General features: G+C 43.5%; 2 protein-coding genes across 4 annotated transcripts in view; both read right to left on the reverse strand.

Annotated features, from left to right (window-relative positions):
* Positions 1 to 8,244: 8,244 nt before the first annotated feature.
* On the reverse strand, positions 8,245 to 14,624 carry gpr37a (G protein-coupled receptor 37a). The gene is made up of 2 exons (XM_023419956.2): positions 13,233 to 14,624; positions 8,245 to 10,451 (listed from the first exon to the last, which is right to left on the reverse strand). The coding sequence occupies exons 1-2, from the start codon at positions 14,235 to 14,237 to the stop codon at positions 9,618 to 9,620; spliced, it is 1,839 nt and encodes a 612-aa protein (XP_023275724.1). The 5' UTR covers positions 14,238 to 14,624; the 3' UTR covers positions 8,245 to 9,617.
* A 2,187-nt stretch (positions 14,625 to 16,811) lies between these two features.
* Positions 16,812 to 22,020, reverse strand: part of pot1 (protection of telomeres 1 homolog) — a 59,793-nt gene continuing 54,584 nt past the window's right edge. For all 3 annotated transcript variants that reach the window (XM_023419955.2, XM_023419954.2, XM_087177605.1), the window contains exons 13-20: positions 21,698 to 21,724; positions 20,643 to 20,799; positions 19,956 to 20,164; positions 19,739 to 19,874; positions 18,227 to 18,309; positions 17,614 to 17,708; positions 17,262 to 17,367; positions 16,812 to 17,147 (exon numbers count right to left, since the gene is read on the reverse strand). In XM_023419955.2, the coding sequence (XP_023275723.1) occupies positions 17,008 to 17,147; positions 17,262 to 17,367; positions 17,614 to 17,708; positions 18,227 to 18,309; positions 19,739 to 19,874; positions 19,956 to 20,164; positions 20,643 to 20,799; positions 21,698 to 21,724 (953 nt within the window). In that variant the 3' untranslated portion in view covers positions 16,812 to 17,007. The remainder of the gene's footprint in view (positions 17,148 to 17,261; positions 17,368 to 17,613; positions 17,709 to 18,226; positions 18,310 to 19,738; positions 19,875 to 19,955; positions 20,165 to 20,642; positions 20,800 to 21,697; positions 21,725 to 22,020) is intronic.

Below are 22,020 nucleotides of genomic sequence, written 5' to 3' on the forward strand. Positions count from 1 at the left end.
AGTATTGACCACTGATCAGCTCTCGAGGCTGCAGGCGATAAACTGATTGACAGATTCATGATAACTGTGATTATTCAAACATCTCTCTGTGTAAGTAACATGTTTATCACACCTACCTTTACAAAGAACTGGCAGTTAAGTTTAATTTATTGTTTGGCCTCCAAACACAATGAAGCCCTGAGAGGCACGTGACATTTTTTGTTTTGTTTTGTTTTTTTTGCCAGGATTATTATTATTATTATTATTATTATTATTATTATTATTATTTTCATCTGTGAAAAAAAAAATCACTTTTTCACAGATGAAAGAAAAACAATTAAAAAAAACAAAAAACAGAATAATGATCCTGTTAGAAAAAACTTAGAACAAACTTAGAAATATGAGCCTGGAAAATTAAATTCACTTGTTTTCATGGATGAAAGAAAAACAAACAAAATTTAGAAAAATGATTCTGTCAAAAAATAAAAAAAAATCAATTGCCTTACAATCTTAGGAAAAAAAAATTCACCTGTTTTCACATGTGAAAGAGGAAGAAAAAATGTTGCTTGCCTCACAGGACGACCATATAAACTGTTCTTTGTGGTGGTTATGTTCCAGCTTGTGATTGGATGGTCCTACAGACGTTTCCTAGCAACCAATTTACTCATCACTGACGTCTTTACTGGCAACAACGTTTCTACAATGTTTTAATGTCACATCATGATGAAGTTCTATAACTAGTGATTTAGTGAACCATCAGTTTGAAACTTTTAGCAGTTACTAAACTGAGTGATGGATGATGCAACTGAATATTCATAAGACCTTCATATTCATTGAAGAGCGGGACGGACATTTAACGGATGCAAACAGCGGATGTTTAAAGTTTTCCAGCAGCAGAACAGCTGATGGTATCTACACCATCTGTACCACCTGGTTTATCTGGACCATCGTTACTGAGCAGAGGGATGATCACTGATTAATTAATAGGAGGGAATAATATTGAATGGAAATACTGATTCATAAATCATGAAGTTTATAAATGAAGAAATTTAAATGTAACTGCTGTGTAGACTGAAAATAAAAAACGTGGTCAGTGAAATCAGAGCAGGTGTGTATCCACCTAGAGGAAAGGTCAGCACATAACTAGAGTTTATGGGCTGCTGGTGACCCCATAGGAAAGGAACAAACCCAAGCAGCTGATTGCCAAACGACCCACCGCCTCCTCCTGGTGCAGCCTGGTCCGACCCAGCCCAGCTTGGCTCGGCTCGGCCGTGGTCCTGCCTGTATAATCTGCTCTGTCAGATGGAAGCTGTTGTGGTGGTGGGATAAGAGCTTTATTGTCCCGATTCTCCTCCTTTGTTGGGGATTGCAGCAACATTTCTAGGTCACCGGCTGTGACTGAACGCCCCGCTGCCCAGACCGATGCTTCACTAAGGGAATTCACCAACCCCCCCCCCACAATTACAAAACTGCTCCCAGCAACAACAGCCGGGCTGCCATCTCCCAAACGACCCCGGCTTCTGCAGATACATCATGGAAGCTGACTCACGCTGTTCGTCAAAAGGCTCTTTCACGGTGTTAATTGGACGGACAAGGCTCTCAGATCCCCCCCCCCCCTTTCACTTTTCTCCTCATAATTATCCCCGACCCTTCGCCCTGCTATTTCTCAGAGGGGTTAAACACACATTAATGTTCTCGCCTGACGCTCGGATGCTGCTGACAATCGCCGCCGCCATGTTTGTTTCAGCCAAGAACATTTACGTAACAGTCATTAGTCTCTTCGTAGATTGACAAACTTTTTGGGCCTTTTACCTCAAACACCGAGTGAAATCTTTGACGTATTGTTCGTCTTCTCATGAGCTCTCATTAAGATTTTAACAGGTTCATGTAGCAGGAGAAATAAGGAATAAAATAGACACATGAAAAGTGAAGATTTACCGTATTAAATGATCCAGCTTCAGAGGTTGTTGTCCTCCGATCCTCCTGTTTTGTTTTTCTTCAGGTTTTCTGTCTTTTCCACAGAAACTGCAGCATAAATAAGCAACACAAACACTTTTTCACGAATGTCTGTTTCTGATTTGAACATGAAATATTTTGTTTTCTCGTGAGTTTCCAGATGTTTCAAGCCTTACAAGTCCTAACAAGGATACAGCCATGCTAACGGCTCTGCTTTGAGCTAAATGCTAATGTCAACATGCTAACATGCTAACAACGCTACAGAAAGACGTTAGATCTTGTTGGAAATGAATATCAGGTTGACTAACTGACGTTTAGCTCACTACTAGGACGTCGGTATCATAACGGACCGGGTGACACGTTCAAGTGACTGTTATGTTGTTGTGTTACTGTGTTAAGACTGTTAGGTTCGTAGAAACGGCTCCTAACTGCAGATACTGAGATTTCCGGGTTGTCAGTGAAGGCGTGTTTCTGCTTAGAGGCTGTGAAGCCTGTCAGTGATCAGAGCTACCTGTGACAGCGATAGGTGTGAGACAACCTCCCTGTGATTGGCTGAGAGTGAGGGGGACAGGTTGTTGTTGTTGTTGTTGTTGTTGTTGTTGTTGTTGTTGTTGTTGTTGCTCAGGCTAGCTGGGGGAGCGGGAGCTAGGCTAGCTGTTGAAGTCAGTTGGAAGGTTCAGATTACACTGTGGAACACAACTTCAAAATAAAGGTTCTTATATTCAGTTTTTATGAACTTTTTCACTTTGTCCTCCTCATCTTCTATTTTCAGTCACTGGCGATGCTGTTCACATTAACTGTGAAGGCACTAAATCACCATTAAAAACTCTGGTAAAAGTGGGTCATGTTAGATCAGTAGTAGATCAGCAGTATTTCTCCTCCCCTGTATCTGCTTAATGTATTTTCTCCTTGGTGGTTAGTTTAGTTTCCTGTGATTTTTCAGAGTCTGGGTTGAATATTTCTGCAGCTTTGTGATAAATAAAGACACCGGAGCAAAACAAACACAGAAACACTGTAACATCACATCTCCTCTCGTGTGGCAGGAACTCCATAAACTGCCTCTAGTTTCTCTTCTCGGTCTTTTCTGGATGTGATACTCAGCAGCAGACTGAGGAGGTGGCACCTCAGACTGCACAGTTTCACTTTGTTTGTTTTGTGCCAAGACAGATAGGATGTGAAACGTTTTTTTTGGGGGGGGGGTCTTTAGAGTGAATCAGCTCACTGTACCTCTCTGACAGCAGCTGCCGCGCTCAACCACCATTAAAAGCCTTCACCCGAGGGTACGACAAGCTGCTGCAGAGACTCAGCTGGTTATCAGCAGAAACACTGTCAGCTGCAGACGAGAGAGAAGAACAGTGAGTCAGAAATGAACGACTGAACGCCACATTCAGAATCCAGGACCAAAATCAGTCCAACACTTTGGTCCAGAGGAGACGTCTTCACGAGTTCTGTCCAGATTCTTTGAAGACTGGATGAAAACTGTAAAGACACGAACCACACGTTAATATCGTTCCCACCAACCTGCACAGATTATTTAGCCTTTGAAAAGTCAAGAAGAGGCATAAACCTCACGATAAACAAAACACTGAACCACTCAATAACCAGTGGAGTTCTGACCCAGCAAATCCTGCGAGAACGCCCAACATTAAGTGTTCTTGTTCTAAAACAAACATGGAGGGAACCAGCAGAGATCCTGGATGGAGCGGTGTGTAGGACTGTGTGACCCTCACAGGGAGTTGGAGGCTAACTTCAGGTAGAATTGTTGATTTACCTGTACATCTCCCTCAGGCGAATCCCGTCACAAGTATCAGACATGTTTTTAAAAAAAAAAGTCTTTATGAGAATGACTGGATCTGAAATGTCATCAACTGGTTTGTCCGAGTTTGTCATCATGTAATAAAATTCAACCAGGTGTATGTACGGCTACTGTTTGGATTCTTTTAATTCCTGTACTGATTTGGCTGCTGCTTATTGGTAGAGATACTACTCCCATCACAACCATGTCTCCTGTACTAGGAAGTAGGTTATATATAGATAACTATGGTGGTCGGACAAAGGGCAGGATTTTTAACACCAGAGATATGGGTTCACATCCTGAGTCCCGGCTGTGGTTTAGCCAACAAAGAGACTTTTGGCTAAATATCAATCACCTTGTGTCTCGTGCTTTAAGTCACTTTGAACTTCCTGTGTATTCTCCTTAATTTGAATACTTTTAATTGAACTAAAATGTTTATTGTGTCTTTTATCTATTTTATTTTATGTGATCAGTGACTAGTGACCGGTTGACGGGTTTACTCTTGTTTGGTGCAAAAGGTCATGTGAGTAAACAATCAACCTTTTCCTCCAACACAACACGTCCTAAAAACAGTTTAAACAAAAACTGGACATTCATGAAGGTAGAAGTTATAACAGGACTGATTTTTCAGGCCGCATTAGTTTTAGCTAGGTGTACCTAATAAAGTGAAACCTGATTGTATCAGGAAAGGGACAATCATCTGGTGTATATTCCAAACTTTGTCTCTTAATGTGACCAATGACAGAAACACACAGCAGACATAGTGACTTGGCAGCAAATTCTGTTGTAATGATGCTCATAACTTTTTATTTTATGACTGTTTTATGGCTGTTTTGGTGTTTGGATACCTCAGCAGAAAAAAAAAGTTATCTAAATCTGCACCATCCAGGACAAGTGGTTCGGTTACTCCGGAAACCTGGCTCCTGTCCACCAATCAGGGGCGGCAGTTCCAGCCCTCCCAGGATGTTCGTTTCATCCCAGAAAACAGCCCTGGGAGCAGTTAGGAGAAGGTCAGTGAGCAGCTTGTTCAGCAGCAGAGCCCCAGTGTACCCGTCGCCCCATTGTTTCTGAATGAATGGGGCTGTCTAATTACTGGAGCAGCGACTGGGGCCGCCAGCCTCATTTACAAAAGACTCAAACACGCAAGTTTGGTGCCAGAGAGCAAATCAAAGCCAAGCGAGTGATTAGAGAAGAATGTGGTTTACATACAAAGACTCCTCTCTAGGTGATTCTGTGATGAATACAATTAGGGAAGAATGTTATGTCATTATGCGAGAGAATGAACACTATAAATACAAGTTCATTTTAAAATTATATTGTCTTAAATGACTTGGGAAAAGAAGAGTGAAAGATTTTTTTAAACATCATCTTGTGTCAGTAAAATTAGAATAGAACTCTTATTTTTCAGATCCATCTTTATGAGAATTCATCCAGAGCATGAAGCGCCGACACAGTCTTCGACTTCTCTTGCTGCAGCATGAAGATTAAATGGCTGAATGTCATGCTTACTTTGAATCTATCTTCTCTCTCATCATGTCTTTGCAGATAAACATCAGAGTGGTGCAGTTCATCCTGCATTCAGCTATGTGAAGATATTTCTCTGAGGTTCTTGATGGGAGCCGCACAAAACATTCAGACATCTGTCAGTTCACTGACATTCAGATCAAGAATCCTGGTGTAGCTGGTGGCTGATTGTGAGTCAAGCTAACAGCAGGATTTATACCGCAAAGCTAAAATGCTAGTTACACTAACATGTTAAGTGTAAGAGTATCACTGTACTGACTAAACTGAGCTAAACATGAAAGACCAAAGATTACAAATCAAATGTTTGCATGCTAACATTAGTATGATAAGCTAAGAGGCCAGAAATTAAGTGTAAAATGTTGGCATGCTCATGCTAAAATACATGTTACAACGATTAGTGCTAACATGCTAAAATGCTAGACGTTCTGAATCTAACAATGTTGACATGCTAACATTGGAATTATAGCATGCAGGTTAATAGGCCTACAAATAAACTATTAAGGTTCAAGTAAAGCTAACACGCTAATCAGTTCAATGTAAATGTTTGTACCTTAATCATGCTAAAATGTAAATGTTACACCCCCAGAGTAAAAATCATGCTAAAATGCTACAGATGAACATGATGATAAATATTCGTATGCTAACAAGCCAACAGGCTAAACATTACAAATAGAATAAAATTAATGATCCACACTAACAAGCTAAAATGCTAAACATTAGCATGTGACTGTGTGCTAACTGTACACACATAAAAATATACATCACAGGCTGAAGAATTATTATAAATAAAGTGTTTACAACATGCGTACATTAGCATACTAGGGTTTCTAATAAGCTATCAGGCTAAACATTACACATCAAATGTTGGCATGTTAGCATGCTTATGCTAAATGATTAGTGTCAAAAAATCTATAAGTTATCACAAAGAGATTCTAAATTTAACAATGTCAACATGCCAACACACAGGGTAGACAAAGAGGCCTACAAATAAATACTTACTTAACTCGTTCTAAATGATAAGCGCTAACATGCAATTAGTATATTGCTAAATGCTGGCAAATACTGCTTTTAATGCTTTTTAACACAGAAAGATACTATGCCATGTTTTCTCTCTCAGCAGCAGAGTCACAAGTCCACACTGGAAGTTCAAACTATTCACAGTGACAATGTGTCGAGCTAAAATTAACAGCTGCACCTGGAACATGTGTTTACCTGTACAGAAAATATGTGGAGAGAAGAACCAGCTCAGGTGTCAGTTCATCTACTTGTGAGCACATGCAGACTTGTTTGAGTTGTTTACCAAACCAGAAGTAACCAGGACCCTGTTCACACCACAAACCATCAGTGACCACTTCTCTCTGAATAACTGAGCCTCCATGTGTGCTGTCTGTGGTACTGTTCACTCTGTTCAGTGAGGCGGCCAGCTGAGAGGCAGACTCCCTCTGTCGTCATGACGACGGGAGGCGAGGACAATGGCATCCTGTGTGTTCACCCTGGCTGGGCGGCGACGGTGATGACGACACGATGGCGAGAGACAAAACAGCTGAGAGTTGTCCTGAGCGTGACGCGGCAAATAAACTGTCATCAGAGGAGGAGAAGCCATTTTTTTAATTCTGGTGTTTCTTTGTGATTTGAGCAAATAAGACTAATTCAAAATAAAAAATAGAATAAATAAATGATGTTCTTGCATTGACTTGTCAGCTGCTTTCTGTCGCCGCCGGAGGGAGATTCGGTCGTTTGCTGCACTGACTGTAACATGTTGTGTTGAGTCTGAACTGTACAAACAATGGCAGCTGTGTCTTCTGGATGGACGGCAATAATGACTCTCACTCTGCTTCTTTTCTCCCAGCTGATGATTTTACCAAAATAAACTTTACATTTGTAGCTCCACTACTGGTAAAGCTCTGAGTAGTTCAACCTGTAAGAAACTCTGCAGCATCTATAAAACACCAGCAGGATTTTAGTGCCTGATGCTGGACGATAACAGAAGGAGGTGTTTATGGTATTTCAGGTTCTGGAAGTTACAGTTTTATGTGACTCACTTCTATGGCTTTCATCAGCATGAAACTGTCCTGGTGGTTTCATTTTGCTGTACAGACGGCAAAATGAAACTTCTGGCCCAACATCTGTCTGGGTCCTCGGCCCCGAGTCTGGCCCACATACTTCCACATCTGGGCAGATTCCGGCTGTTATCCTCCAGGATTGACTGATAGCTTAAGGATTTTCTGTGTGTACGCCAGAATTGGTCCAGATGTTGAAGCAACATCTGCCAGTCGTGATGTATATTTACCAGATTCGGGCCGTAGAACTGGGTATATACTGGGCCAGAAGAAAACAAGGATGTGGCCCAAGTGTGGGCAGGATCTACAGCCGGTTAGAGAGCAGCAAAATCAGCCACTTTTCAGCTGCAATTTGTTTTTGATAAAGGTAAAAATGTGTCACACTGTTGTACAGAGACGCCCCGGCCTAGAAATCATATTCTCCAGACATAAGGAAACATGTTTGTTTCGTACAAGACCAACAAATATCATTAAAAAATCATTTTAAAATGTTTTCTCGTGCGAATGAAATGCAAAAACGACAGCCTGAATTAGCTTTGTGCAGTGGTTCGTTCACAAGTGAAACAGACACAAACTGTGCTCTTTTTAAAACTGCAGAATTTGTTTTATTTGTTTTATTTTACGGATTTTTTGTTGCGACTTTTGTAGTTCTTCAAAATGGGACACAACTGATGTTTTTCCCCCTTGGCTGCTCGTAAACATGCACTGAATTATACGTCATGAAAGCAGATCGTTGGTGGGAGTGTTCGTGTCAAAGATCACCAAACTTTGCGCCTGTGAATTGATTAGTTTTAAGGAATTACGTGTTCATTCTGATCAGTTCAAATTTGTGTTTGTGAAAAAGTGACAGCTTGATTTCTGCCAACATTCAAGTGAGTGTGAGAAACAAATAATAATTCATCTCTTTAAATGCACAACAAGTTCTACAAATCTATTTTAAAATATCTTTTAATTAAAGTGATACTTCTCATGTGGCCAAACAAACCTGTCACATTACAGACTGAGGCTTCCTGCTCTCCAACAGAGTGAAGAACAAAACACTCACACAGGCAGAACATCAGCTAACAACAACACAACACAGCGTCGCCTCAATACATTACTGTCCGTCCCTTTGACTCACTCACACAAAGAAAAGAACCAAGAACAAGAACATTCAAAAGAACAAAGTACAGATGCTGAGGCAGCTGTGGTGGATGAGAACTTTTTATGCCCGTTTTCCCAATTTAAGGTAAAACTTTATTGTCTGACCTCTGACGACAATGCAACTTGGTAAAAGGGGGAAATCAGATTTTAGATTTGATTGGCACGTAACCAAATAATTAATTCCAGTTAAAGGTCAGTCTTTTATTGCGTGCGGAGAGTAAATAATTTAACATATATGGTAGAGGTGTGAACAAAAAGAATCGATTCACATAAGAGTCGCGATGCTATCTCTAAAAATCGACTTTCAGTGTTGTAACAGCGCCGGTTTACATTTTCTCCTGACATGAGTTTAGCTTGCTGATCCTGTAGATGGCGCCCGGACACTCCTCCTCGGTGCGAGCGACGGAAAACCTAAGGAACAAGTCATTCAACCCGAACCCATCCTCAATGTTTGGGTTTAATAACCTCAAAGGTGTATTGATTGATTTCCAAACGTCAATCAAGCATCGAGTAACACGCAAGAAAACAATCCACCGTCATGGAGCTCAAGAATCGAATCGAATCGAATCGTGAATATATGTAGAATAATGTGTGTGGTCGCCACACTGGGTCACCATCAGTATATTTGATTTGGGATAGGTTTTACGCCAGACGCCTCTCCTGATGCAGCTGGGGATCGAACCGCCAACCACAGGATCAGCAGCCAACCTGCTCTACCACCTGAGGCATGCCCCCCCCCCCCCTTAGAATAACGACTAATAACTGACTATTTACTTCACTTTAAATATAAATTCAACACAACTAACTAAACTAACTAAAATAAAATCAATTTTCAAGGGAAAAATTTAAAAAAGGGCATAAAAATGATGCTCGTCCACAAACAGTGAGAATGAACAGGAAGCAGCTTCAGTGGAAACACGTGTGAGTTAGTGAAAGAACTAAAACGCTGTGAACTAACACCGACTGTGTCAAAGATAAACTCTGTGAACAGCGAGAGGACGGACGGCGGCGTCAGTCTGTCCGTCAGTAAAAACACTTGCTCGACAGTTCGGGTCGATTCCGCTCCAAGAGTTTGTGGCCTGATACGTCAAACGTGTCCGTCGATCACATGATCACATCAGAGGAATGACCCGGAGCGAGCTCTCCTTCGACCTTCGACCTCAGCAGTGTGTCCCCACAACAGCGTAGGCGGCGGAGGTGGACGCCTCCCTGCGCATGGTGCTGAACGGTGACAGCTCCAGCTCGGTGGTGGTGCACTCGTTGTCGACGTCGCTGGTGGCGGTGACGGGGGACCGCGGCGGGCCGCACTCTTCGCAGCAGCAGCAGCAGCAGTCCAGGAAGGCTTTGGTAAACGGCTGGCACAGGAAGAACAGCAGCACCGGCGTCACCGCAGACTTACAGAAGAGCAGCAGCTGGCTCACCAGATGCAGGATGTCCAGGGTTTTCGCGGGAACGCCGGCCGCCATGTAGACGCTGACGATGTTGCAGATGTTCTCCGGGATGATGCAGAAGCCGTAGAGGATGGCCAACGCCACCACGGCACAGTTCATCTGGCTCTCCAGCTGGATCTGCTTCTTGCTGCCGCGGACGCAGGCCCGCTCGGCGCGGCGGATCTTGCGTGCGGTGACCAGCGAGCTGCAGATGGTGAAGAGCGTGGGCAGGCAGAAGTAGCAGCCGAAGTACCACCAGAGCCGCGCGCCGTCGTACGTGAGTCCCAGGACGTACAGCGTGTCCGGAAGTTCAGTGGAGATCCGGACCACGCAGCGCTCGCACGGCCTCACGTCGGGCGGGTCGCCGTCCTCGGTGACCAGCTGTCGGATCAGCAGCTCGGGTAGCGCCAGCAGCAGAGCGCCCACCCAGATGACGGCGAGCTTGGCCGAGGTGGACGCCCAGTTCTCGATCATCTCGTAGTACATCTGAACGTTGGTGGCGGCTCGGAAACGATCGATGCACAGAGCGCACAGCGTGAAGGTCGTGACCCCGAGAGACGCCACCTGGGAACAGAAGAACACTCTGGTTACACTCCTCAGAAAACAACAACAACTTCTGTACTCAAGAAGAAGAAGAAGAAGAAGAAGAGAAACAACAAATCAGTCGACTGCTCGATGAAGAATCTTTTAGTGCGGAAGTGCGTTCACGTCAAAGAGCACGGCAACATGCAGTGAACTACAAGGAGTAAACGGCCGCCATCTTGACAACGCAGTGGAAGGGGGGAGGGACCGCCAACATACTTTTAAACTTGTAAAAGAAAATGGTGACCGAACAATGAGGACACGTCTGATTTGAGACACAACAATTAATACATGAGAAGAAAACCACGAGATCACGAGCAGCGTTTCTCAGGAGGAAGCACTTTGTCAGATCAGGTCACACATGCAGCTTTTAGCATCTTCTGACCGACTCTTTCTATTTCAGTACAGACCGCTCCGACCTGCCACTTCTACTTTCTCTCTTTATTCTCAGAGAACAGAAACACACACACACACACACACACACACACACACACTTCAGCCTCCTGTTCTGCTTCATAATGTCACAGACCTCATGCACTGAGCCTCAGCAGCTGTAAACACTTCACACTGTGTGAAGGACACAGACAGGAAACCGTCTCTGTGACGCTGCCGAGTTACTGTCATGAAACAGAAATAGAAAAGTCCTGATGTCACGTCTCGTGCAGCTGCTGTAACTCAGTGTAATGTCTCATAGAACATGTTCCAGGGGATTAATTAGTGTCCATGTTCTAATTATAGAGATAAGTATCTACTGCAGACCTTCTTGATTAAAGGGACGATGAGTTTTTCAAGCACGTCAGTGTTGGTCTGAGCGATTCGTCTGGTTTTATTATTTTATTATTTATGATATTATTATTCCATCACGATTTTGTTTCCAAACGATGATGAAAACAAGATGATCGAGATAAGACGATTATTGTGCCGCGTTCTGTTTCATTCCCCCTCTATAAACCATCCCCGCCATCCACTTCCTGGTTACGTTTTGGCGTACGTTGACATATAGTCTGTAGTGGCCGCGCTCAGATATCTTTAACTTATAACTGCAGACCTAACGCTTTGTTTTAAAATGTGTTTTTTTATCAAATGTTTTTATTATATATTTAATTGTATATATTTAGATTATATATTATTTATAATTTTATTTATTTATCTCATTTTTTAAATGTATTTTTCTTATTGTGTTGAAGAAGCCTGATGCTCATGTGAAGGTTTTCTTTACCAGTGTGCGTGTGTGTGCGTGTGTGTGCGTGTGTGTGTGTGTGTGTGTGCGTGTGTGTGTGTGTGTGTGTGTGTGTGTGTGTGTGTGTGTGTGACAGTCCCAGCAGTTTAATCCTCTTGGTGTTTTGTGTGATTACGCTCCATTAAACAGGTGAAGGAGGTGATGGCACTGATCTCAGATCTGCTGATGTGTCTCTACGTTTCTATTTAACCTTCATTCTTACTGAACTGAGTGTGTGTGTTTGTTTGTTTGAAGACACAGTTTTGACACCTGTGATTATAACCAAATGAGATGCTTCTTTCTAGTGAAATTAAAATCTGAACCCATAAAATAAAGTTCTAGCCAATAAATTATGTTTATTTATTATCTTAAATAAATGTGCAAATAGGATTAAATGTTTTTTTTTCATTATAAATTTGGCTTTAAAGGACAGTCGAGCCTAAAATTAAAATAAATACATAAATAAAAGTGAAATAAAAAGTCAAGAGTGAACGGATGACAGCTGATAAATGTCAGTAAAGTCATGTAGGTCATCGTCTCAAACAAAGAAGCTTAAACTCCTTTTGTTTTCAGCTTCTCCGTCACCAGCTGCTGACATGTTGATGTTCCAGCTGATTCAAAACACACTGAGATTACAAGCTGCAGCCGACACACACACACACACCATGGCCAAAAGTATGTGGACACATGGACGCTGCTGTAAAAAACCTCCACTCTTCTGGTTTCGAGGTTTCCACCAGATGTTGGTTCAGACCCAGGAGGGACAGTGATGCCGGGTGATGGGTTCTGGCTCACAGTCTGTGATCCAGTTCATCTCAAAGGTGTTGGATGAGGAACGAAAGATGCGTGTGGACAAAGCTCGGATCAAACAGAAAGTCTGAACTGATCCGGATCTAATCCGAGGCCTTCGTCCTGTTTACTCTGATGAGCACAGTCTCTGATCAGAGGGGGGTCTTTGTCTAATCTCAGTCTGAGAGACTCTTCATTAATCCTGATCTTCTCTCTGATTGGACAGTGGGGTGTCACGTGTTCAGCAGGTGTTGTCTTTGTTTTCCTCAGTCTGATGTGACACTGATCAGATTAAACAACCTTCACATTAGGCGAAGTTAAACCTGATGTAAAACCCAGACTGAGGCCTGGAGCCTCGTGCACGCACTTCCACTCTGGTGTGACCTGAGCACCTGTCGAGCAGGTGCACTTTGGACATTATTCCTCCATTCTGTAACATAAATTACACCCAGTGACGTCACAACAGTGCACTTCACCTTATGAGAAACAAACTTTACCCCTTTGGTTTGGTCCTTCCTGTTGCTTTCTGCAGACACACGTGTTAACGAGGCGTCTGTTCTTCACTGCTCTGTCATACTTTCATTTAATGGTGTTTATTTGATCTTGTTTTGTGCAGAAACTAAATCTGTTTTGGGAAGATGGACAAGAGATTTCAGGGTTGAGCTTAAGACATTAACCTCATGTCAGGACCCATCAGACCTGCACCTGTGAAACACACTGATATACACCTCACAGCCCCCCCCCCCTCCTCTCACCTCCAGGTACGGGATGATCCTGCACGAGAACTCTCCCAGCAGCCAGTTCTTGGTGAGCTCGTGAAACACCACGAGCGGCAGGCAGAAGAAGACGATGACGAAGTCCCACAGCGCGAGGTTGGCCAGCAGCGAGTTGGAGATGCTCCTCATGTAGTAATTGTGACACACGATGCACATGACCGACACGTTCCCGATGATCCCCACGGTGAAGATGATGACGGCCGTGATCATCACCGCGTACGCGCCGTAAGACTCCGCGGTGAGCGGGTAGAACGGGTTCTTCACCTGCTTGCGTCTGCTCCTCGTGTTCACCGGCACGAGCGGCGTGGGGTCGGGGAAGTCCGGCAGAGAGTTCTCCTCCTCGTAGTCGCTGGTGTTGAGTCCGAAGGGCGGAGAGGCCTCTTGCTCCTGCGCCATGACCGCGGGCAGAGCCTCCAACGCAGCCGCGGCTCCGTCCTGCAGCGGCTCGCCGTGCTTCATCCTGCCGGGTTTGACACTCCGCCTCTGCCGCCGGTGCTGTCTGGTCCTCTCAGGTCTGCAGGTGGGTCCATGTCGGGTTTGTTTAAGCACCTTTCCCGGACTGCATCCACCACTCCGCGGTTCACTGACCTTGTCTCCATCCGTGCGTAAAGCTTCTTCAAGTCGGATGCGCCTATCTCCATTTTGCGAGTCACTTTTACGCACAGCGCGCCGGTGTACCTCCGTCCCCAGCGGCTCAGAGGACGACCGGTTTACAGTATCCAGCCACGAGGCCTGAGCACTGGCACCGCGCACCCCCCCATTGTCCTCCCAGCTGACTGTGCGCCATCTCCGGCTCTGCGCATTCCTGTCAGCGGCGGTGGATTCATAATGAGGACTGAAAGTCGTCTTTGTTTTCTGCCACTGGAGTTGACTCGCCACGGCCTCGCTGCACAGCCACAAACACAGTAACCTCAGGGGCGGATGCGGCATCGTGTGGTTCTGTCTAACCCGTGAGATGAAACCGTGTGATCCAAAATGATCCATCCATCTCTGGGCTCTGATATTCTCTCAAAAAAAGAAGAAGAAAAAAAAAAATCAGTTTTCCTTCATTTTCCCGCGCTAGCAGCTTTCACAAAGTCGTAGGTCGTGTAAAACAGGTGGACCTGGCCGGTTCGGGTGCGTCCCGGAGCGGCTCCAGTCTGGAGGCATCACCAGAGAGACCCAAATCCAGAATGGAACCAGGTCCACAAATCAGTTAACCAGCCGTGCAGATCCTCCGCGGCAGAAGGTGGAGACGGGGGTGGAGTGCTGGAACCCAAACGACGCAGATCCACCTCCGTTAAGGAAAGTTTTTGCACGCCAAGCCGCACTCGAGCGCGCGGAGGGCGGTGTAGTGAGGTGGCGTGATATACGACCGGAGAAGACGCCGAGCTGCGTCTGAGAGACAAGAGAGGATCCGAGAGGATCCGAGAGGAGGAGGAGGAGGAGGAGGAGGGGGGCGGGAAGAGGAAGGGGACAGTCATCTGTCAAGCCTGTGCTCTGATCCTGTAATAAACTGTACAAATAACACACTGAAGTGTAATCTGTGCGAGATTATCCACTTCAACAAAAATATGTATTTTCAGGTTTTATGCGGAAACTTTTCCTCTTGGTATAAGAAGCTTTTCTGGAAGTTTCGATCTCGAGTTTTCAGATATAAACTTTCTGTATTTGGCAGAAGAGCTCAGGTTTAAATGATCTGTCAGAAAATGTGAAAAAAAAAAATAAATAAATAAAAATTAAGCAAAATAAATTCTCAACCTGCTGCTTTGAAAATCGAGAAAAACTTAATATTAAATTAATAATAATTTAAAAATACTAAATTTTGCATTGAAGATTTTACACAATAAATTTTTATGTGTATTTATAGTCTAGAAATATTTGGAGGTTTTTATTTCCTTTAGTATAAATCATTTGTATGTGTGCATTCGTTGTTGTACAACATGAATCTGTTGTTGCACCAATTAAACAGCCACAAACTCTTTACTATTATTTAATTAAACTGAATAATCCTGCAGCATCATTCAGTTCATCCAAAACAAAAATACACTTTAAAAAAAATATTCCTACATGACGTCATTGTGCGCGCGTGGTATTTGTGTTGAATCCCTGTGAAGATTAATCTTTAATAACAAAACTGTAGAAATCTCCCAGTTAAAGTGAGTTAAAGGGAAGTTCAGCTTGTCTGCCATCTAGTATCAAGTCTGGGTATTACAGCAGCGCTGACCTCATCTCCAAGGTGCTGGATTTGTTTCTCACTGACAGGTTTTACCACCTAAAGCGGTTCCAGCTTTTTGGCTGAGATTTTATTTTCGCAAGTTTTCTCTTTTTAAAAACGATTTGGTAACGATGAAAGGGAAAGTTTTTGAATTCGTCTGTGATGTTTGTCCTGTGTGTTTGTGTCCAGATACTTGGTCTCTCAGGGGCCCGCGGCCTTCAGCAGTTTCAGTCTGAAGTCTGCCTCTCTCCGGTCTCTCTCTCTCTCTCTCTCTGCAGATGTGGCTCCAACATCAGTCCTCTGGAGAGAAACCAGTTGAGGTGACAACAGAGAGAGAGAAACCAGGAGTTTTTAGTCAGATAAACACAACATTCATCAGTCAGCTCGTCGTCCTCCAGCTTTGAGGGAAGAACATGAAGAAATAAGGAAGTACAAATAAGTGCATTTAAAGGAATAAATACAAAGATTTCAAGTTCCCTTTGCTGCATCTCATTACCTCCACCAAGGAGGTGCACGGGCCGGGGAACAAGCCACTAGACTTTAGTGCAGATCTGGTTAAAGAGGCGGAGGTAGGAACATCAAACACACGTTTGTCAGTTTCTTGGATCTTCATGTAGAAAATCAGACACATTGATGGTGTTTGTACAAATGATCTAAATCTGCGTGTCACACAGTGGCAGCAGCAACATTCAGGAACACTTACATCAGTATTTCATTCAACGTGCCTGATTGTTTGTTAGGCCTTGGAGGAGAGAGCCGTCCCAGCTGTCAGCTGACCAGCAGATGGCGCCGCAGCGCCACAGATCACTTCTGAAAAGTTCTCTGAAGATGAACAGTGATAGAAAATGAATTCACACTTTTACCTTGAAACAAGTTCTGCACTGGGTTTACCGTCTTCTTACTGCAGAAGTCTCCTGATCCCGCAGAGCTCCATGTCCCGCGATACATCCATCGTTGTCCAATCATCCGGGGTGTAACAAATCACCTAAATATTTTATGATGGAAAAAATTTAAATACATACATTGAAAAAATGAAATAATATTTTCAAAATCTTTTATGGCTGACGTTTGAGTTTTCACAGTTTTGCTTCATGCGTCCTCTCTCTCCCAGGGATTTCTGGGAGAGTCCTGTAAAGGTTTGAGATGGATCATATTTCATGTCTCAGCCGCCCCATGTGCAGGGTTGTACCAATCTGAACACCTGCTAATAGTTAAGGTGCAAATAACAAAAAATAAAATGAGCAATAAAATAAAATAAAAATAGTAATAAAACTATTCTGAGACAAAAAAAAAAAAATCCTGATTACAGATAAACTGAGTCCCCTCTCAGCAGATCAAATACACAAATGTCAACAACCTCATTAAGTCAATATTCAGTCTTTTATTTTGAAAGTCGTAGCCAGATTTTTAAAAGTCTCCATACTCAGCAGTTTTATACATTTCCGAAGCAACATTTTAATTAACATTTATTTTCTTTTACACAATAAATAAAAACCAGATAAAAACCAGAACGCAGGTGAAATAAAAACAAGTAGAAACAGTTTTTCTGGTGGTGGTTCAGGCGGAGCCGGGTTCGGACCGCGTGGAGGAGGGTTTGGTGACGCAGGTGTGACAGACCTGGTGGCAGGTTTGGTTCTGTCCCGCGTCGTCCTCTGCTCGGTACGACGTCAGACACAAGTCGAGCCACGGATGCTCACCTGACACACAAACACAAAACCAACGTCACATCCACACCTCTTCACTTCACACTGAAGTATCAAAGAAAGATAAACTCTTTAATCCAGGTGTGTGTGTGAGGATGACAGGTGTACCCGTGCCGCCCCCCGGTGGACAGAGGGTGTCCATGGTTTGGTGGATGATATTCTGAGCCTCTTGATTGGCTGCTACGTCATCCGCTGACACATTGAAGAACAGCTCCTGATTAAAAGACACATAATAAGATAAGAGACAACAAATAAAGCGAGTCTGAGTTTACAGACCAGAAGCGACGTTTACCTTGAACATCACGTTATTTTCTTGTTTTTAACCTTTTGTTTCACCTGCAGTTCTGTGAACAAACTACACTAAAATTTCAGTAAAAGTTCAGACACAGCGTGGTTTTTCCTCCCTCCTCCTGGATCTGATCCAGAGCGATCGGGACGTTAAACGTGACGTGAAACTCACTGCGTCTCTCCACAGGAAGACGTGCAGCGTGTCGGTGGCGTCGCGCAGCTCGAGCTTCATCAGCAGGACGAACTGCAGCAGCTGAACGCCGAGAGCTGCGGAGCAGAGGAGCAGAGACATTAACGCCCATGTGATTTATTTCAGAGGGGAAAGCTGCGGCTGGAACAGATCTGAGACCAGCCAGGTGACGTTCAAGCAACTCTTACAAGCTGCTGAATCAGGACAAAAAAGGGGGAAAGGACACAAACATAAACTGGGAGAGAGTAATGTTGGCGTCCTGCAGATATGAGCAGAGGTTTAATGTTAGAAAAGTATGGCTGCCTTTAAAAAGTGTTTTTATTATTGATTCATGCCACAACGCTCAGCACAATTTCCCATGAGTCTTCAAATGTTTTGATTCGAGTCCAAAATGTTCTGTTCAAAATGATATAAAACTGAGAAAAGCTGCAAATCCTCAAATTAAAATAACTGCAACCAGAGAACAGTCACAGGTTTTGACTTTGACTTCATCTGACAGAAAAAGAAAAAGTGTTTTCTACAATAACTGAACAGAGAAGGAGCTGAAGTCACAACACTCACATATCACTGTCAGTCTCAGACCGAACCGTCTCACCTTCTGCGATCATCCTCTCATCGATCACTTCGACTCCCTCAGTGCTCGGCTCCCTCACTGCAGCATCAGAGCAACGTTTACATCTAAAACAAAGACAGGAAGTCATAAAGAGAATCCACAGATCCACATCTCTGGCTCACAGCAGGGCCTTTTAATTTGAAATATAACCAACTGTATCCCGCCATCATCCCCACAGATGGAGCGATGAGACTCCACAGCTCAGTTTATGGCTTCATAAGAAGGAGATCTTCTCTCCAAGGTCAGGGATGAACTCTAAACCTTTACTTTGAAGCAGAGACGTTACCGTCGGCCTCTGTAGAGAATCAACAATGAACGTTCAAGCTCAAATCTGAACGTTTGTTCTGCACATGATCCTCAGTCGGCTCCAGACCGTCGCTCAGAGAGACAGATGAATCAGTTTAAACCAACACATGATTAAAACTGTTGGTCTCACAGATCAGGAGCCAAACCGCAGCAGCTGCATTTGGTTAATGTACTGATGTGGTTTGATATTTACTATTATTAGAATTTGTTTTATTTTTGTATAAAAACATATAAAACCTGTCTGACAGCATCTCAGATACTAGATCAGATGCAAAAATGAGATCTGGAGTAAACGGTTACAATGAGATGCAGCTAATGTTTCAACGTAAATCACATCGTCATCAGAGGGAGACGTTTAAAACGCCTGGATGCAGATAAATAAATGTACATTCAGGCAGTTCGTATTTTCGTTTTAAACTGAAAAAACGCCATAAAAGTGAACATCAGTTTGATCATGGAGTTCAATATTAACTGATTTAGTAAAAGGTTGGACAAAGGAAAGAATCACAGTCTATTTCCACATATAAATTGATCAGGCTACGCAAGTAAATAATACATCACACACTTTTAGATAAAATATTTTCCATGTCTTAATACAAAGCAGAAACAAGATCTTTATCTGTCTGTGCTTGCATGATGTTACTTTATAGAACGGCCATTACATCCTCTTGGCTTTTATTTTGTAATATTGACCTTTACTTCCATGACCACCTTCCTTCAGTCTTCAATTCATCAAGGAAAAATTAGAAGAAAAAAACACCAGAACTGTTTCCTCAGATTTAATGTTCTTGACTTTTTTTTCTAATATTTTTTTTGTTTTGTTTTTGGTTTAAAACGAAACAATCGATCATTTTCTTGTTTTTTTTTTCCTGTTTTTTTTTGTTTTTAATTAAAACGAAAAATGAACCTGGTACGTAGACGGACTCAGATAACGAAATTAAAAGTGAAAACTGTGAGATCTGATCTTTCCTCATGCTGACTCAGTCGACTTTGATCTTTCAGTTGCCTGATGCACTGAGACTCCTTCACGTTAAAGGTCCCAGTGTATCAGCCACAAATCAGCCAATACAAGCCTCAGTATCTGTGTAATCAGCTGATCGGTACATGCACCACTCATTATTCTTTAAATCGATTCAAAGGGATTTTCATCATAAATCTTTGTTGGTTTGTTAGAAGCTGGTCTCTGACCCGTAGTATCGCCTCCTGCCCCTGAACAGGAAAGGTGCAGACAGGTCGAGCAGAGCCAGGTGACCTCCCGACGACCTCACGGGGACGATGTTCTGGTAGCCGGCCGTTAGTCGACATGTTTCCTCCAGAGTCGAACCTGAAAACCCCAGAAGCTCCGTCACCAGGTGTCTGGTTTGAGGATAAAAAAGCCTGATGATCAGCTGATGAAGATTCTCACCCTTGAGGAAGAGGAGCTCTTTGGTTTTGCCCTCGGCCAGGAGCTCGGAGGACAAGTGGACGGTCAGAGATCGGTCCACGGATCCCGGGGCGTCTCCGGGGGCGTCAACCTTCCCGGAGAGCAACCACGGCGGAGGACTGCAGGGTCCGGAGTCGCTGTTCGCCTCAGAGAACAGACCTGAGACCAGTTCATCATCTGGAACATCCAGCCTGAGATCAGAGTGTCCAGTCAGAGGGAAAACACACATTTCATTATATTTGACAACTCGACAACAATCCTTATCTGTGCTGCTCCCTGTACGAGCCGATGTTTACAGATGAATGTGAAGGGGAGAGAGGAGGAAAAGTAAATAAGCACAGATTTAATAATTCATTTGTCTCCTGTTGTGCCACAGTCGAATCTGTGTTTGTTTACTCTCAAACTGAGCCGGCTGCAGTTTGATGAACATGTTTGTAAATGATTAGTTTCTGTAAACTGCACTCGATAAAACAAAAGCTTTACATTTCTACATCAGAAAGACGTTCGGTTTAATCATATTTAACTTCAGGCGTTTAATTTAAAACAAGCGACAGAAGAAAACTAGAAAACACCAGATTGGACATTTCCTCTGTGTGTGTGTGTGTGTGTGTGTGTGTGTGTGTGTGTGTGTGTGTGCGTGTGTGCGTGCGTGTGTGTGTGCGAGCCTACATGGATGAGCACTTGCTGCAGTAGAGTTTCAGAGCCTGGTGGAGTGTGCGGGGCTCGTAGGATCTCAGCTGGACCTGGACGTGGTGAACTCGACCTGGCCCGGACCGCTTCACCTTGGACAGCGTCACCGGCTGCAAGTCGTGACTGCAGCTTCTCTCTGAGAAAAAAAAACACAGGATAAACACAAGCAGAGTGACTTTCATCAACCTCCAAAGCTTTAACATGCTGCGGAGAACAGTCTGTCGCGTCGCAGCATCTGTTACACTGCGAATACCGGACACGCCACGACCTGGAGCACTGACAATCATTTAGAAGGACCTTCAACAGCAGGTCCAACACGCTCAGGAGAACTTTTCCTGGTCTACAAAGCTGGTTATCAACTGGCTCAGTTAACCCCGGGTTTACCAATCCTGCTACGAGTGAAAGAGTTTTTAATTATAATCAACCTCGTCAGAAACATGAATAATGAGTATTTTGGCTCTTTTGTCTGATGATGAACAAACTGTCATGAACACGTGGAGCAGATGAAAAGTTAAAGCTGCAGATGAAGAGAGAGGTCAGTCCGACTGAAGTGTTCAAAGAAATATTTCACAGCGTAAAGTCATCAAGGGGTTTAGTTTTTATTTCTAGTTCTGGTCACAGAGTCTCCTCCTCTGATCCTCTGAAGTTAACCTGCGCCGGAGCTCAGGGTCGGTTACCATGGCGATAATACTGGTAGAATTAAACGCCATGTTTGGGTTCCGTATCTACTGTTGCTCTGTTATTGGATGCTTCGTCTTTTAATAAATTCCCTGAATATTTCTGACTTTCTCAGACTTTCTCAGACTCCAGGACTTTGACCCACTTTGCAGAATTTTACTAGAAATCCAGAATCACTGAGAAACAAGAGAAAGCACAGAAATAGAAATAGTAGAAGTGCAGTTTACTATCAGTCAATTGATCCACACAAACCGTTGAGTCTTTAAATTAATCTCAAACTGATGGAAACAGACAATGAGTGACACTTTGTTTGCTGAACGTGACCCGTTGATCGGCAGCAGTGTTGTGTTTCGTACCTGTGCAGCACTTCACGGTTTCAGCACCTGAAAGAGACAAACAGACAGAGCTGGTAAACAAACCGAGGACCGCTGAGCTGCTGCAGGAAACACAAAGTCATCTGATGCGATCTGAGCGTTTTTATTAGAAAGACTTAAAACAAGCAAAAAGACTCTGCTGCTGCTCCAGCTCACATATCCCTCTGCGACTGTGCAGAGTCATCACACTCGCTGTAAACATCCTCCTGCTACTGAGCAGACATAAATCCACAGATTTACAGCTGGTAAAAGATGCTGGAAGTTTGGTTTAACTGAAATAAAATTGATCAATTCTCTTGTTACAA

Source organism: Seriola lalandi, unplaced genomic scaffold, assembly GCF_002814215.2.
Source record: "Seriola lalandi dorsalis isolate HSWRI2012SDOR001 ecotype SW California unplaced genomic scaffold, Sedor1 jcf7180002054614, whole genome shotgun sequence".
Taxonomy (NCBI): Eukaryota; Metazoa; Chordata; class Actinopteri; order Carangiformes; family Carangidae; genus Seriola; species Seriola lalandi.

Excerpts from the sequence above, each read along its gene's own strand:
- gpr37a (XM_023419956.2), bottom strand. The coding sequence starts at position 14,237 with ATGGATCATTTTGGATCACACGGTTTCATCTCACGGGTTAGACAGAAC. Across the intron at positions 10,452-13,232 it reads GGATCATCCCGTACCTGGAG|GTGGCGTCTCTCGGGGTCAC; the intron begins GTGAGAGGAGGG and ends TTCTGTTCCCAG.